General features: G+C 38.0%; 1 protein-coding gene across 1 annotated transcript in view; it reads right to left on the bottom strand.

Annotated features, from left to right (window-relative positions):
* Positions 1-26: 26 nt before the first annotated feature.
* Positions 27-18,468, bottom strand: part of COPB2 (COPI coat complex subunit beta 2) — a 31,202-nt gene continuing 12,760 nt past the window's right edge. The window contains exons 6-22 of the mRNA XM_042954608.1: positions 17,597-17,743; positions 16,639-16,738; positions 15,879-16,021; positions 15,167-15,366; positions 13,167-13,277; positions 11,360-11,448; positions 11,169-11,275; positions 9,872-10,015; positions 9,118-9,248; positions 8,605-8,812; positions 4,667-4,777; positions 3,273-3,487; positions 1,788-1,880; positions 1,514-1,694; positions 1,298-1,366; positions 1,075-1,146; positions 27-847 (exon numbers count right to left, since the gene is read on the bottom strand). Coding sequence (XP_042810542.1) covers positions 752-847; positions 1,075-1,146; positions 1,298-1,366; positions 1,514-1,694; positions 1,788-1,880; positions 3,273-3,487; positions 4,667-4,777; positions 8,605-8,812; positions 9,118-9,248; positions 9,872-10,015; positions 11,169-11,275; positions 11,360-11,448; positions 13,167-13,277; positions 15,167-15,366; positions 15,879-16,021; positions 16,639-16,738; positions 17,597-17,743 — 2,217 coding nt within the window. The 3' untranslated portion in view covers positions 27-751. The remainder of the gene's footprint in view (positions 848-1,074; positions 1,147-1,297; positions 1,367-1,513; positions 1,695-1,787; positions 1,881-3,272; positions 3,488-4,666; positions 4,778-8,604; positions 8,813-9,117; positions 9,249-9,871; positions 10,016-11,168; positions 11,276-11,359; positions 11,449-13,166; positions 13,278-15,166; positions 15,367-15,878; positions 16,022-16,638; positions 16,739-17,596; positions 17,744-18,468) is intronic.

Here is an 18,468-nt window from a genome sequence, read left to right as displayed (position 1 = left end):
GTCAAAATGAAAACTACAGATGGGAGTTACCAATAAAATTGTTTTTTAACAGTGCCTCTAACAAAAATACAAAGAAAATCTTGTTACTCCACTCATTTTCCTAGGCCACAGGGGGATAACTGAAGTATATCTGAGTGCCTGGTTATGAATTTCTCTCACCAGAGTGGATGGTGCAGTATAAAACAACAAAAAGGTACTTCTTTCTGTATTACCAACTAGGTAGTTTAAACAGAGCCCAGCTTAATGAGGTTTCTGGGTTTCAGATCCTGATTCTAGAAGCAGGTAGCTACTAGACAAAAATCAGGACATAATAATCCAAGTATTAAAAAGTTAGGGCAGGGTTAGGAGGATGAGATCAAGAAAAAAGGGTTAAGAGAATGTGGGCTGATCCCTAGGTGAGGTGTAGTTTTGGTTCAGCCTTCTAAAACTAGAAGCTTATCTTCATTATTTAGAAAGGAAACTTTTGAGTATTTTCATTAATTCAAAAGATTTTATGAGATGTGATCTAGTGACAGTATGAAAAAAAAAAATCAAAGCCCACATCTGTTTTACTTAACAGGAAGCAGTGATTTAGATGCGGCACATAAACTCCTAGAATGAGGAGAGCACTGTGCTCCCAGTGGGCCACAGCCTTTCCATATAAAAAAAATCTCAGGAGTTTCTTAGAGTCCAAAGAACTGTGGTCACGGTGGCAGTCAACACCTGTCCTTAATAATGGCCTGTGTAGCAAGGTTCACGGGAAACATTACACTTAGTCATCCAAAATATCTTCATCCAGGTTGATGTCTGTGGTGTCAATATCTTCTAATTCCAAATTATCCAGATCTACTTCTAGTTCGAGTAAACTCTGCAAAGAAAAGAGTTATTGGTAGGTAACTTTTTGAAAAGTTATCGGATTCCTGATCAAAAGAGAACCAAAGCAATAGTCAAGAGGGGCATTTTCTCATTTCAAAGCCCCTGCTCTGAAAGTGATTATGTCATTGAAATGCAGAGGCCTGCACATCCTGTGGCCATTCATGAGGAGGGAGGAGTGAGCCTGGGGTTCCCATGGGAAGTTTGGGTATAATGTCCTACCTTTTCTTCTTTGTTGGCTGTGTGGGAGGTCACAATAACTGGAGTAGGAGAAGCAGGTTTCCCATTAAGTTCCTGAAAGCCCAAGTGGAGAGAATAGAAAGATGAAGGAATTTGTTCAGGTAATTTTCCCCCAAGGAAAGGCTGTTCAGGATTAGGAAGTGGGACATGGTACTTAAAATGAACAAATCTTAACCAGATTATCTGATTAAGATATTCTACTGACCTGCTGAGCTGCAGATCTTGAGGGCTGAAAGCCTTTTGCCTCTTCCATAACATTTCTTTCTTCATTTGGCTATCAGAATAAAGCAATGATGAATAAAGCAGTGTAATCTGAAGTCCTAATTCATCTATGGACTTGGCCTAAATCCCAGATATTAGCTCTCAATCCACCAATAATGTATATAAATTATAAATGAGGCTTGGCTCCCTGGCAACTCACCGTGACAAGTGGGTACTGCTTGGCCGGCCACAGATCAGCATGTGTTTCCTTCACCCATTCTTCCACAACAAAGGCTTCTTTTAATCCAGGAAAAAGGTTTTCGTACTCTGTTGGATCAGCAAGGGATTCTGCTGCTTTCTGATTGACTTTTGAAAGATTTTCTCTCCAGAGTTTTACCACCCTGTTGTAGGTATCATGAAACCAAAGGGAAAGTGAGTTAAGTGTGCTCTAGTTTTTATCTGAACCATTTGTTCCTAAAATTAAAAGTCTGTACCTTGAAACCTGACTAGGTAAGTAAGTCCGGGCCAGGAAGGCAGCTTCTGGCAGTCGGCCAGTTCTAATCAGGAGTTCCAGGCAAGCATCAAGCCTAAAGATTAAAAAGGAGAGGCACTAATTATCAAGAATAAACAACGAAGTGTAGATGTAGTGTTGCAAAGTCAGCACTTCCTCCCCAGCTTCCACACATACTCATTTCTGTCACTGAGCCATTAACTGGTCAGCACCAGTGTGTTACATAATCAATGGACTCCAAGAGTGTGAGGGGTAGGGCAGTTGGTGACCATTTTCAATCTCCTAATAACCTATTTTAACAATTCCTAAGAAGAACCTAAGGGGGCTTTTCAAGACCAGCTAAGGCAGCTTATAAGCAAGCACATTTTAAGAGCTTTCAGGGGATATGGGAGCAGAAACTCGATTTCACAAGTGGGAACATCGAGGGCGGTGTCTCGAGTGTGGGCTGTGCACAGCAATGTAGTGATGTCCAGCAGGGCAATGTCCTAGTGTCTATTTGGTTTCTTTTTCAAAGTTTGATAAAGTGGATAATGTGTTTTAGAAGTCGTATGTTTTTCAAAAAAACAAAACACGGGTTTTTGGATATTAGAAAGGTAGCAGTACATACACCACACACATTACCTACCACCCTCAGCATCAAATAAAAGTCATAAACAATATTTTGCAGGAACACATGAATACTAAATATGATAAAAACAAGTGGCCTAAGAGCAACTAATAATAGTATTTCGGAGTTTAGGTCAGGTTTTGCTATCAAGTAAGTTATAAAAAACTTTCAGGATATTTTTGGGTTTTTGAATTATGGACCTATTCCTACACATATGCAAATTTACAAACACATTATAAATACACATTGGGGTGCACAAGGTTTCTATAATGAAGCATGAGGTTTAAATGTATGCAGGGCAAGGTTAATGAATACTTCGTGTTTTACTTCATAATATGGTCAGCTAATGTTGAGATGATCTGGTCTGCACTGACTGCTAACTTTCAGAAGTATATGACATTTTTATGCTTTACAGTTGGGACTCAAATCTAGAAGTAACTGGCATCCTAAACCCCTTTATTCTTGCCATGGACAGGTCAGAATTACCCAATTTGGGCAAAATTATTTGCCTTTTGAGTACTATGGGAGCATCACAACAGCCTCCTGCCATGGGAAAATAAAATGGCTCAGGCAGGGCTTTTGAGAAACGGCTTTCACGTTTCTCTCAGTCCAAACCTCCTTGAACAGCTCATTTTGCTCAGACATTTCGACCAAATTGGTAAGAACATCCCTTGCTGAAGGCCAGTGCCACCAAGGTAGGACTGTGCTCCAACTGCCCCTACTAGCCAGGGTCTAGGCCAGGCATCCATCTGTCTCTTTCCAGGGTTCGTTCCTCTCTCAACCACCCTCAAAGTTGGCGAGTGCGGAAATCAGTGCTTTAAATTACTACACTCACCTTTTAGACCTTGATTTGATACTTACTTGCCCTGTAAAAAGTAGCTCATGAATGCCACATTATTCTTGCCGTCTCTCTCCGCACCCTCTGCTAGTTTATTCACCATACTAGCATTTCCAGAGGCAGTGGCCAAGAGCAACAGACCCCCATAATCCTGTGCATGGTGCAGGCACTCCTGGGCGAGGCCAAACTGACATTTACTAATGGCAAGTTCAGCAAGTTGTTTCCACTTCTGCTCTGACTGTAAGAAAGAGTTTCCAAGTAAACACATCTATGGAAATAAACATTTGAGTTTTCAACATCAATATTCTTCTGTTAACCTGAGTATTATTGTGCTGATAATGGGAGATATTTTACACATATACTGAGCTGTGCTTGTTAAATTGGTTCTATCAATCAAAATAAGAATGTAGTGACAAAATGTGTAATGAGAAAACAAGTTATTCGCATATACAAAATTCAAACACAAATCAATTTTAATGACGCATGAATAATCATCAAACCCATGTTATTTTTATTTTGTAATTACCCAGTAAGACTAAAAGTAATACTATCTAATTGGAATTTTAAGGTAATTAGATTGTAATTATTTTAATGAATGATTTCATACCATTTTTTGAAAGAATAAAATTATTTCATACATCCTTAAATATTTAACAGTAATATTATCTGTCATTTGTAGCTTCTCAGAAATCAAAATACTACACATTTAGATTATCTTAACATAGCTGAAATTTATTTAGCACATTTGAAATGAATTTACCAATAAATACTACATGTAAACCATGGTTGGGGGCCCCTCGATATGTAACAGTTCATTAAAATGTCATTAAATTGTGTCAAAATATTAAAATCTTTCTTTAAAACCAACAACTTTCTCACTAATTTGGGATACTGGCAAATTAGTGCTTTGTCTGCACTCCTAGAGTTCCCAGACTATAATATCTAGTATCTTACATCTTTTGCAAAACAGATCTCCTATAAGCTATGAAAACATTTTTTCTTCTTTTTTTTTTTGAATGTTTATTTTTGAGAGAGCACAAGTGGGGGAGGGGCAGAGAAGGGGTGGGGTGGGGGGAGATAGGATCGTAAGCAGGCTCTGTGCTGACATGGGGCTCAAACTGAGGAACCACAAGATCATGACCTGAGCTGAAGTCAGACGCTCAACCAACTAAGCCACCCAGGTGCCCCCAAAACACTTCTTAAATCAGAATGCTAAGAATATCTGCAGTAAAATCCATTTAATTTAAAGACTAACAAAATGCATTTTTTAAAAGATCAAAGAGAGGCACTAACGTCACCAAAGAGTGTCCCTAATGTGCATTTCGGAAAACTTTAATGAAGAGAACTTACACTAAACACACGTTAAGTACCTACTAACTTTTGCATTAGTTATGAAAAATCATGACTTAGTACATACCTCTGCTTCTACTGCTAATTGGTATGCAATTTTTATTTCTCCAAGCTGAAGAGCAAGTTCAAAGCGATGCTCAGGATCTGTGGATACTGTAAGAGCTTGTTGCTTGAAGCCCTAAACAGAGAATAGATGTAACAATGTGTGGGCAGACTGTGTAGATTTACAGTGCACACACAGCAAATCATCATTGATCCACTCCGTCTTGAACTAAGAATACCCTGCTGACATAGAAACCCCACGGCCTAAACAAAAGAAATAGAATACTCTTTAATGAGAAGACAGAAAAATTAAGGAGTCATTAAATTAATTGGTAAGAACCAACCCAGCAGAGAGATTTCAGTCCCACAACGCTGTTTTCTAAGCAGTGAAAGTTGACTGATGTTAGCTAGATAAACTCCTGTAAAACTGGTAAAATCAGAAATTCAAAAGTAAACAGCTGTCAAGAACAAGATTTTGGAAACTTGACTGAACAAGAACCATTTCAAAAAAAGAAAGGCACAGTGGTGTAGACCTAGCTGTTCATAATCTACTCACTAAGCTAGGCTTAGAGTCATCTAGTCCAGTCCCTCAAAGAAAAGCAAGTCAAATGTAAAAGTCTTCCTTTCAGTTTTTCGTAATCTAGGTCATTTGGCAAACATTTGTTTCCAGGTCCTAATGCCAATCAGGTATCCTTACCTAGGACTTTACTATTGGTCTTACATCCACTTTATTTATCAGCCAGCGTTCCAGAGGGCAGGAAATCTAAAACTGTCTTCCATTTTCCACTGTGTCATAAAAACAGGCTTTAAAACCAACTACTGTAATTACCAAATTAGCTTCTCCTCTAAGAGTACTGATGGGAGTCTACACTGTGGGCAAGTTTTTCAGCTCTATGGATGCGGTGTGTTGGACAAAGCTCAGACTTGAAGAGACTTCACTGGAATGAGGAACGATGCTCAGTTACAGGGGGGTTAAGAGGGAGGAACTGGGCAGCTTTCCAAGTTCCGGCTGGATCTTCAAGATGGCTGTATCACTGTGTTTAAAATGTTTTAACTTCCCAGACTATCCAAGCTGTCCCTCCTCTCGTTCATCCATCTGAACAATGTAAACAAGGCATTCTGAATAATCTGCATACTCCTTTTCTTTCCTAGCAACTGGTGTAAATAATAAAAATCCAAGAACAGAGTATGTAAGATCTATGGAACTCATCAGACATAAGCAAAGCAGATGAAATTAGGTGGACTAAATCAACTTTTGTTTTCCCCCAAATCCCCACTGAAATGACACTAAAAGGATTCTTTTTTTAGGAAACAAATTCTTTTTTAAAAAGTATTTATTTAGAGAGAGAGTGGGAGAGGGGCAGAGACAGAATCCCAAACAGGCTCAGCGCTGTCAGTGCAGAGCCCTACATGGGGCTTGATCTGAGGAACCATGAGATCATGACCTGAGCTGAAATTAAAAATTGGAAACAACCCAACTGAGCCACCCAGGTGCCCCTAGGGCATAAATTCCTTAGGATACAGAAAGACAGAGGAGACCTCTGTAACAAAATTTTGGAAGCTAGAAAACTGGCAGAGGAATTTAAACAGTTAAAACACTAAAGAAAACTAATCCTAAATCAGGAGTGAGGACAGCATAGAAACAACTTCATTCACACATCAGGATCCCCAGTGGCATCTCATGGAAGGCAATGCTAAAATAAACAAAACTGCCTGAAAGTCTCTGTAGCAAGCAGGTAAGAAACAAGATACCCCAGGTCCCCACTCCTCTCCTCCCCCAACCTCTGGACACACACAGAAGACAGCAAGTTTATTCCTCGAAGAGGATAAACTAGAGGGTTTACAGTCTGAGGGATATCTTATACATCTTTCAAGAGGAAAATAGGAAATTATGAGAATAGAGATTGAGACTAAATGAAATACCAGATGCTGAGACACCAACCTGTTTTCTACTTTGCATCCAGAATGATGGTGATTTAAGCTCAATCTTACCCCTTGGGCTGTAAACCCTAACCAGCCTAAGGGGTAACACTTACTAAAATATCAACAACCTGCGAGCTATATGTCAGCTAGAACAGTACCTGGTGCAATGTTCAGTGTTCATTAAATTCACAAGATGAACATATGGACCTTGAGCATCCCTAATCAAATGGCCCAGCCACATCCATAGTGTGAAGTCTGTATCGAACAAGACCTCTCACAAATTCAGGCCTTTTATCTGCTTCTTAGACCTCTCCTCTTAAATGAGGGCCCAAGGATCATCGGATGCGTGAAGAAAATCTCTAACAGGAAAGGCACAGATCAAAATGAACCAATAACAGCAACCTGAAGGAAGCATACCATGAAGGAATAAAAGAAAACCTCAAAACAACAACAAAACCTATCATTCAGACCCTGAGAGAAATAAACTTTTATCCATACACAAGAATAAGATTTTAAAAGTACAATAATAACAAAATGAGACTAGTGTAGGTGGCCTAACATTTCACTAACAGTTCCACAAAGAATACAGAAAGCTAAGGAAGGACATCATCAGAGAAATGAATCAAGAAAATCTCTCAGAAATGAGTGTCCAATTAAATAAGCTTGTCTAATACCCAAAAAAATGAATTTGTTCATAATTGACCTCTACCAAGGCCCACCATCATAATATTTCAGAACAATAGGGACAAGGTCCAAAAAGCTTCCAGAAAGAAAAAACAGATCAGGTACCAAGATCAGTAATATAAAGCAGTAACACTTCAATAATAACTAGAAGCTAGAAGGCAATGGAACAAATGCCTTCAAAATTTTGAGAGAGAATTGCCTCCAGCCTAGAATTCTGTATCTAGTTAAATAGTCAAATAGGTTTTAGAGGAGAACAATGGCAGTTTCGGATAATCAAGGTCACAAAAAACTTTACTTCCAATAATAATCCTTCTCTCAGAAAACTACTGAAGGACATGCTCCAGCCAGATAAGGGATTAAACCAGCAAAGAAGATAGGGGATACAGGAAACAATGGATCCAACTGAGAGGCAAAAGGAAGGCCCAACCTGATGGTGAGGGGATATCCATGATGATAGGAGATTTCAAGGAAATCTGGAGAACCACCAGAATCTAGTGAGAATTAACTCTAAGTACACAGAAAAATAAGCAAAGGAAAAAAGACAACTCCAGGGAAAACAATTGCAGGAAGGGAAAGCTACACTATACTAAATGGTTCAGCTGTGAGCAGTGTTTACATAGCTCTAAAAATGTAAACACTGAAAACTGATGTAATCAAAATCATCCAACTATAGTGGGAGGAGGACAGAAAAATGGCATGTATGTTGTATAAGTAGCAGGAGAGAGAAAGGTAAACCCTCATCTTCTACAGAGTGTTAAGTCACAAGAAATGCCTAAAGCTCAGTAACAGCATACATTATCTAGAGATGTAGAAATAAATTCCAAGAGAATCAACCAAAATAATTAAACTTCCACTTCCTTTAGGAAGCAGATATGATAGAGGGAAGGAAGTGCTGCTTTTTTTCCTTGAGCCTTGAAGAACTTTATACTTTGTGCACAACTTTGACTTAAAAACACTCCATTAAGAAAAAAACCTACCACCAATGCTAAATTTTATGTTATGTATATCTTACAATTAAAAAAAGAAAGAAAAGAAAAAGAAAAGCCTGCTAGGATAGAGAGAGAAAATGCAGGGCAGAAATGAAAATATTGATAGAATGGAAAAGAAGTCTACAGAAAGAGAAGACTGATAATCATTTCCAACAATTAAAGAAGGTACTAAGGGCATTAAGAAAGGACAAGGAAGCATATAATAAGTGACTTAAGTTTATAGGAGAAATTCCACTGCCATAAGGAAATCCGTGGCAATAAAGAAATAGTATTTTCAAATCCACATTAACATTCTTTTAAATTACTGGTTTAAAGAAAAAAACCCACAAAAGAAAACAAGCAAAAAGACAAAACAAAATCCTTTTACCTGCTTTTCCAGAAAGTGTGCAACTCTGGTCCTCTGTTCTTTTGGAATGGTAGGAAGAACTTTATCAGCCATGCTAAAATCCCTTCTCATGACAGCTGTCTGGTATTCCAGCACTGAAACCAAGAGAGAGTAGCTAACGATGTTCAGTTCTTTATCCCCCAGATAAAGCCTGTTGTCCTTAGGAATATAGCCCAGAAGATACATTGTTCTGTAATAGAAACAGAAACTAATTTAGGAGTAGGCCCAAATTAGTAGGTAAACATACACACATACACACACACACACACACACACACACACACACACACACGCTACCTCTTGCTCAAAATCTTTCCACTTTGATGCAATTTTGATCAACAACAGCCCATCTATTAAAACTCTAACACTGAAAAATCAGGCCCATCACTGCTACAGGCCAGCAATAAGTTTCATTTAAAAAAAAAAAAGAAAGAAAAGAAAAGCGTAATTTTAAATTTAGGATGCTTAAGACACAAGCAAAGCAATTCTCAGTTACCTATCCAAGTGGGCAATGGTGACTATTTCTCCTCCAACATAATAATTTAATCTGTTCACAGAACTCGTGTAAATGAAGCAATCGCCTACCCACAGCCCTGTTTTCACAATTTCCTGAATCTCACCAAGAACCTGCAGAGAGAAGAGTCTATTATTACCTTATTCAGCATTAGAAATCCTGTTACAAAAACTGAATATGATTGGCGGTGATAAGGGAGATTAAGAAATGCAAAGTAAAATCCTACTTCAAGAAAGAAAATACTTCCCTGGAATTTCTATCTTCTTTTTTCATTTAAAAACAGATTCCTGGATGAGTATTTATAATATAAAATCTCACTGCTGCATCAAAGCTGTTGATCTAAATTTCTTATATACATGAAACTGGAATAGGAAGTATTTCATAAAATCTTCCAGGAACATCTCCACAATAGGTGATTTATCTTTACCACTTGAGAGCTCATTTAAATCACTGGGTAAAATGTCTTAAGACCAATAAACACCTAATTTCCTTACTGAAAGATATCAAAGTCATCTGAAGATTCCCTAAAATCAAAGTACAAATAAATATCTTTTAAACATATATACTTTCAAACTCTGATCTTTGAGCCAAGGCTTTAATCTTCACATTTCACCAGACTTCCTTAAATGTTTACTTTCCTCAAACCTAACTTAACAGAATGTTAAAATCAGTGAAGTTAGGTTACACGCATATAAATCATTTAAGAATGAAGGTAAAGTTGTGCTGATGCAGTCACCTCAAAGGCATCTTCAATGCCATCTTCTGTAACTCCTTCATGTGTTTCCTGTGCAGCCAAGACTTTCTCCGACAGATACTTAAGGATAAAAAATGACTCCTCGGTGGCAATACAGACCAGCTCTCCAGAGTCAGACCAGAAAATCTACAACATGACAAACAGAACAGACAAATGGTTTCGGATTTCCGAGTGGTATGACAAACTGCATACACTTTGTTTCTTACAAGATTCGTCTTAGGACAGTAAGTACGCATTGAACAATTTTATGTAGTGCATAGTGGGTATATACATACGTACACAGATACACGAACACACATATATATACATACACATGTGTATGTATATGCATTTAGAGGGTGGGCTGGGCTATTTGGTCTAGAAATGGAAAGACTAAAGGGAGACAGGAAGGAAACTGTCAGTGAACAGTGGATATAATGTAATTTAGGAGCAGCAGCCTATTCACTATTGCTCTAGAACAGTGTTTCTCAGCCTTTTTTTTTCCCATTATCACCCACATCCACCCACCCAGGAATGTTTTTAGACATTTTTCTCCTAATCACCCTCACCTACAAAATTTTAAATCCATAGCTACTATATATATATTATACATATACAATTATATAATACGTGTTATATATAAAATTATATAACATATATATGCACACTGTATATACACACATATAATATATATACTTGCATAACATATGAATACATGTGAATATCTATGCTTTATAGATAAAATTTTCTTCATCCTCAAGAAGCAATTTTTGCCGTTGGGGTACTAGTGCTCACTGAGAATGCATGCTATAAAAGATAGAACCAGGACCCAAGAGAGATGGATTTGTCTCCAAAGAATTTTGTGACAATGAAAGCTGTCAAAGAAGCAGGTAGTTCCATAAGGTAGAAAACTTTGTCACTGGAGACATTTACCTAAAGTTTAAACAGCATCAGGGAAACTATGAAAAGGCTTTCTGATCTGATCCTGGATCTTTCCAAGTCAAGACCTCTCTGACTTCTTGTCTTCAAAGCAGGCTTTTCATACTCTGTCAAACGCCATTTCAAATATGAATAGCACTTGGCATTTGTATAAGTTTTCCTGCTTTTCAAAATACCCAACATCTACCACCTCATTCAAATACTGCAAGTCTGATTTTCTAAGTAATCTTGAAGTAAATGACACTGTGTCCAACACAATGGAACCAGGACAGCTGGGTACAAGGACATTTCTTTGCCTCAGGGACTCAGAGCTTCTCACAAAGTTACACATTCTAAAAGTGACAGTGAAGGGAAAACTCACATGTTTGGGCTGAATTTCAATTCTGCGTATGAGTTCTGTATTGTCCCAGTCATAGAAAGCTAAGCCGTTTACAGATCTGACTCCCAATAAGAAGCCTCCATAGATACCTGAAAAGACAAAAGATTTTTGGGTAGATGTTTCTGAGCCATTGCAAAGCTTCTAAAAATCTATCATTTATAAATAGCACTCACTTTCTGCTCCAAAATCTGGTTTAAAGGATTTTTTTTCCTTAAAGTTCTTAAATATCTTTACAACACTGTTGCTCTCTCTTATTGCATATCTGGGGGGAAAAGGAAGGCAAACACAGCATGTTATATACCAAACCATACTTCCATCGAATGTCAGAAATATCTTCAGGTATACTTGAGTAATGACTTATGAGTTTCACACTGTCTGTTACACAAATTATTAGGGTTTACAAGCTATTTTAAAAACTGAGAAAGACCCAACATCCCTCAGTAGATGAGTGATTAAACCAACTGTGGTACATTCATGCAATGGAACACTGCTCTGCAAAAAAGGCGACCAATTACTGACTCATGCAACAACATGGACGAATCCCAAAAATACTGTGCTGAACAGAAGAAGCCAGACATATAGACTGGATATTGGAGTTTCATGTATATGAAACTCTAAAGACAAATCTAATCCACATGGTGAGAAAAAGCAAATCAGTGACTGGGGCCAGGGAACTATTAAGGGAAAACGAGGATTTTCTGGGGATGGTAGAAATGTTCTCTGTCTTTGTGCTGGCGGTTATAGATTGTATACATTTGCCTAAAGTCACTGAAATGTTCACTTAAAATAGTACACTTAATTCTGTATAAATTATACTTCAATAAAGGCAACTTAAAAAATAAAAACTTTTGTTAAGTGGCTCAAGAAGTTAGCCACATTTGGCAACAACTTACAACACTGTGTATATTCAGGCGTCTTGAAAAAGGGGGACTGTGGCTGTTGCTGGACATTCAAGAGTATTTAAGGAAGTGATCTGATGAGTGTTCCTATCAAGATAGGAAAGATGCTGAATAGGACCTTAGCTGGATAAAGCTAAAAAAAGAAAAAAAGAAAGTGAACTATCAAAACAGAGAGGTATGGTGAGAGAGGTAAGAATTCATGAACTATAATTTTGTTTAGGATGATAACAAAATACATTTAGAAATGGAACTGTGTATATATGAGTGTATTTAGGAAATTTATGAAAAGATCAAAACAAATTCCTACTCTCAGTGTATCTTTTGTTAAAAAATTTAAAAACATGCATCTTATATGCAACACTGAGGCTCAGGTTACTCTGTTGAGGGCAGGGGCAATAAAAAAATATGGAGGAAACAAAACTAAGATAACTATGAAGATGTACGTCAGTTGTGTGGTCAGGTAGGGGGATTGGGGGGAAGTCCTGGTGTTTATTATGAGCACAAAAAGGAATCAAAAAAGAACCACTCAGTAACCAGTATCTAGAATAATTATAAGAAATTATAAATAACCAGTATCTAATATGATAATTCAGAGTTAAATGATTTTTCCTGTTTTTAATAAGAATATTTTATGAACACTCTAAATTCAAACAGAATTTGTTTTAAAAATAGGGGGTGGGTAACATCACAGAAAATATGTTTTAAAAAAGATTCAATGAAGTTAGCATCAAGATGACATCACACTGTAGTCTCTCCCAACGAGCTCAGGATCCTGCAGCAGCTCAGGACATCAGCTCATAGGGAAAGCCTACCTCGTCTTGAGCCCATAAGCACCAGGCCCAAATGCAGGCTCCATCAAGGAAATGGGTGCTGGGCCCCCAGTTTAATGGGATTAGTGGATCAGTCTGAGTGAACCTGCTGCATACTGAACACAGAAAGGGCAAAGACAGCTCTGGTGAGAACTGTTCTTGAAAGGGAGAAGCACAGCCAACACCGAGCCCTGGGAACATGATTCATACAGCCGCACACAGATGACCCATCTGCAGTCAGGGCCAGCGGGACAGCACAAGCCAAAACTTACTCTGAAGAATCATGGGCCCATGCAAACTCCTGGGCAGATCCAAAGCTCTTGTTTCTCAGGGCCATTGCTGTATAGATGATGTACTCGCCATCACCACACACCACGACAAACCTGGAAATTATGGAAGCCAGAGAGAGAGAGTAGGATCAATGACACGTGGAAGTTATGAAACACTGATTCCTCTGCGTAATAAAATATTTCTGATGACAAATGCTACTTCGGTTGACTTTTTTTAAATTTTTTTTTTAACGTTTATTTATTTTTGAGACAGAGAGAGACAGAGCATGAATGGGGGAGGGCCAGAGAGAGGGAGACACAGAATCTGAAACAGGCTCCAGGCTCTGAGCTGTCAGCACAGAGCCTGACGCGGGGCTCGAACTCATGGACTGGGAGATCATGACCTGAGCTGAAGTCAGCCGCTTAACCGACTGAGCCACCCAGTCGCCCCTTCAGTTGACTTTTATAATTGAATCTAGTATCTTCTGAAGTTATACATTTCTTCAAATACAGAGCTAGACATAAATATTTTATCAACAAATCCCAAAACATATCATGAACATGGGCACTTGCTGAAAATCTTACTGCAGTGGCCTTCTCTTATAAGCAAAGGAGACTTGAGGCAGGAAGACAAGAATGGCTGCCGATGCACAGGGGGAGGATTCTAATAATACAATGGATACTTGTTGAGCACCAAGTTGTCTAGAACTTTGCTCATTACATTTACACCATTAGGAGGCACTATTTGTTGCAAGACTATCTTATTTTTAAAGCACATCACTCAAATGAATAAAAATACTCATTTTTAATGACTGTTAAGTTTATCAAAATAGAGTATTTTAACATTTAAATAATCAGTAAAAACAGGATGTTGCACAGTCGAGTAACATTTTCTCCACAGATATAAAACAACTCTATTTAAAGTTGTATTGGCTGTATTGGCTGCTACCAGATTGCCAATGCTGAAATGCAAAACTTACAGGAAGAAAAAGCTTTGTGATATTTATAATGCATTCTTAATCTTCCTAAGAAAATTACATTAGAAATAACTGTGGATGCCATTTACTGAATGAGGCAGCATACCTGGTTTACATAATTTGTCTTTTTCAATACTCAGCACAGAATTATAAGATGCCCAGATCTATTGTAAGTGACTTTTAAAGAACCACAGGCTTAATTAAAACTCATGCTTGAAACTCCTCTCTTAACAAGACGTTGGGTGCTTTCTAAATCTTAAGAAACGAAACTGATGGTTCAAATTATAGCTAAGAAGCAGAATTATTACCAGTCCCCAAATTGTTTCTTTTTTTCTAATATAATTTATTGTCAAATTGGCTTACATACAACACCCAGTGCTCATCCCAACCCAAATTGTTTCAATGGACACAAACTTCAGAGTCTGCTTTTCTTCTTAAGTCAGTAAGTATTTAGAGCACCTAAGTACATGTTACCTGCCCTCAGAGAAGCACAAGGACACAAACCCAACACATTTAAAATGAGTAAATACAGGGGCGCCTGGGTGGCTCGGTCGGTTAAGCGTCCGACTTCGGCTCAGGTCATGATCTCATGGTCCGTGGGTTCGAGCCCCGTGTCGGGCTCTGTGCTGACAGCTCAGAGCCTGGAGTCTGTTTCAGATTCTGTGTCTCCCTCTCTCTGTGACCCTCCCCTGTTCATGCTCTGTCTCTCTCTGTCTCAAAAATAAATAAACGTTAAAAAAAAAAATTAAAAAAATAAATAAATAAAAATAAAATGAGTAAATACAAAACTATTTAACTGTTCAAAATTGCATGGTGGGACAAAGCCAGGAAGGCAAATATGCTTTCCCCTTGCATGCCAACTTAATCAACTGGTAGGGTTGCCTGTGGCCATGCTGAGGATTGTGAGGCCAGGGCAAAAGCTCATGAGGAATGCCCACCCTAGAGGAAGAGCAGCATATACTGTGGATTTGCAAACCCACATATCTAACAACACAGAAGCTCAGAGAGAGATTGTGGTTGACTTACCGCCCATTAGGATTGTGCTGAATGGTCTGAGGGTATATTTCACAACTGCCCATATCCTTTACTGCCAGTGGCAGTCTTTCTCCATCTTTAATTTCAGCATCTCCCATTGCTTTTAGGTTGGCCTGCTGGACTTCTGAATGCTTGGCCCAAATTATCTTTCCATTGGCATCCATGGACATGGCAGGTTCTTCCCGACCAAGCTAGAAGAATTAACAAATGGCTCGTAGCAATAAAAAGAAAACAAAACCACAAAATAAACACTTTCTATTTTTGTTTAACAGAGGGCTCCATCCTTTCACTTTATTTTTTTTTAATTTTTTTAATGTTTATTTATTTTTGAGAGAGAGAGAGAGAGAGAGAGAGAGAGAGAGAGACAGAGCATGAGAAGTGGAAGGGCGGAGAAAGAGGGAGACACAGAATCCGAAACAGGCTCCAGGCTCTGAGCTGTCAGCACAGAGCCCGACGCAGGGCTCCAACCCACAAACTGCGAGATCCTGACCTGGGCCGAAGTCGGACACCCAACCAACTGATACGCCCAGGCACCCCTCCATCCTTTCACTTTAAACCTCCAGTGTTTAATCTCTTGTGCTTGCTTAATGAAAGAAGAGCCAGTTTAATAAAACTGGTGACTTGGAAGATGACTGTACAAAAATACAAGGAAAACTGCTCCCACTATGTTCATTTATTCAGAGACAGTATAATTAGAGATTACCTTAACAATGATGCTCCCTTCGTCATAGCCCAGAGCGACATTGTTGGACCCTCTTAAACTGGCCACGCACCACACCCTCTCCATTCCATAATTTAATGTGCTCTCAAGGCGATACGTGCTTGAATGCCAAATACGCACGGTTCCTAAAAAGAACAATGTGAATACTCCCTTTTAATTTGAACATCTAACGATGGATTAGGTCAGATGAACCAGCCACAGCGAAGTCCTTTTTATTAGCTTCCTGGCAGCGTAAAGTTTTGATCTACAGTCTGTAGGTGATTTTATCAAGTAACAAATAAACAGAAAATTACAGGTAAGAAATAGGATTTTCCGTGTGAAATAATGTATTTCCCGGGCACAGTGCCTACTATGTACCTGCAGATGCTTGATACACATGATCTTTTATGTTCACTATAATCCTGTGAGGTGGATATGTCTGTTCCCATTTCATAATCTGCCCAAACCACACATCCATGAAGTGGCAGTGCCTGAATCTCACCCCAAGTTTGTAGACTCCAAAGCATTGACAGGCTTTTTCAGTTTTTCGCTAGGACTTCTGGGTGTCCTCTTATTTAAATAATAGAGTCAAAACACATTAGGATGATGACGACGATGACAATAACAATGTCCCTTCATTTTATAACTCAAATATTCTATTCTAATAAAAACAGCAAACCTAATTACAATGCCGGGCACTACCTGGCTTAAATATCTACTTTGTAATTAAAAGCACAGGAATAAACATACATTTCTAACTTACCGTCTTCTGAACCTGTGATGATGATTGGCAACTCAGGATGAAAACTGGCACAAGATACATTTTGGGCATGTCCCTCCAGTGTCTGCACACAAGTTTTATTCTGTAATCAAAAGACAGCAAGACACAGAAAACATTTTTTGTGTGTGAAAAGTAAGTAACTTATCTTTAATTTTTCCAGTGCACATACATTATAAATGATAGTAGTAATGACAATCTAAATAGTATTTGACACAGAGAGTTTTGAAACACAATTATCTTGTTGTGTGCATACTTTCTCTAACTCTTTGATAGTACAGGGAAATGTAATTGCAACCATCCTATTTAAAGAAGAAAACACACACACCTCAAAAGATCTGGTTTTCATTTGAATATTTTCTCACCAAATTCCTAAGGTAATGTCTTTCATATTTTTATTTCTGTACTTAAGCACAAATCTGAATAAGGTTCTAAGTAACACTGATTTTCTAGGCTTCATTTTATTAACTGTTTATGGACATTTTGATGTGAGAAACAAAAAACAGAAACTGAATCTGTCTCTTAGAGATAAAAAGCATAGTAACAAGAAATCATAACTAGGTTTGCAAAGTCTATGTGGCAAAATGGCTATAGCATGGCTGTGTCATGATATTATTAATCTGCTAGTTTCCAATTATAAACAAAAGTTTACCAGTGAGGATATCAGAAATGTAATAATTCATTTTAATCAAATGTTTAAATTTCTAATTTCTACTTTTAAATGAAAAATAAACATGATGGCATTTTATTTTTAAAACCTTGACAGGCATTTGTTTTCATTTTTATGGAGAACTCTGGGATCACTGTTTAGGTGTAAATACTGAAGCCTGAAGTTATTTTGTGCTATGAATGGAGTTCAATAACCCAAGTTTTAACTGTCCTGTAAGAAACAACGAAATCCATGTCTAACATATGGCAAAGTAAGGTTATGAAAAAACTGTACCTGATAGTCCCATATTTTAACAAGACGGTCATCTGCGCCTGAAATGAGGTATGGTTTGTCGCCACCACTGTAGTAATCAATGCAATTCACGCCTTTCTCATGTCCCTCCAGAGTGAAGTTTGGGGAGGAAGACCCCAGCTGCCACACCTTTAGAGAACAACAGCATCTGACATTCAATATGGTGACTCGCCTTTCACAAGGCAGATCCACCACACTTCTGACGTTATATAAAACACCAAAGCACAGGGGAGGGAAACTAAAGAATGTACATTTTTTTCACCCATTTGTTTCTGTTGTTTCTTACTTTACTTGAATTTCTAGGGGGTAGAATAACTATGGCATTCTCTGAAAATTCCAATTGCCAGGCTTCATCCCTAGAGATTTTTCTTTATCCCTAGAGATTCCCCAGAAATCTAGATTTTTAATAGAAACCCCAATGGTCCATAGGCTATAGTGTGAAGAGTAATACTTTAAGGGTAAGAAATGATTTTATGAGAATTTTAACATAAAGATCATGAAAGTGAATTTAAGAAGGTCTATTAAAAAGAGAAAATTACCACTTAACTAAAAAATTTTAAGTTGTAAAAGTAGTCAAACATTACTAGAGCACTAGTATTGAGCTTTACCTTTACAAATATTTCCTGAGTGCCTCCTACATGGGAGGGGAGGGTAAAGATGTGTAAACAAATGTTTACCATTGACTGGATCAAACACACTTTACTAGAGCCAAAGATAAGACAATTTATGTTTTCATGATATACCTAATTTAGTGACGCAAGTCTGAAACTAATTCAAAGTTTCCAACTTATGTCAAAAGCAAGGACAACCCAGCAAAAGGAAAAAAAATACGGCCAAAATGCTAAGATATTCAG

Source organism: Panthera leo, chromosome C2, assembly GCF_018350215.1.
Source record: "Panthera leo isolate Ple1 chromosome C2, P.leo_Ple1_pat1.1, whole genome shotgun sequence".
Classification (NCBI taxonomy): domain Eukaryota; kingdom Metazoa; phylum Chordata; class Mammalia; order Carnivora; family Felidae; genus Panthera; species Panthera leo.
This window is presented reverse-complemented; position numbering and strand designations above follow the sequence as displayed.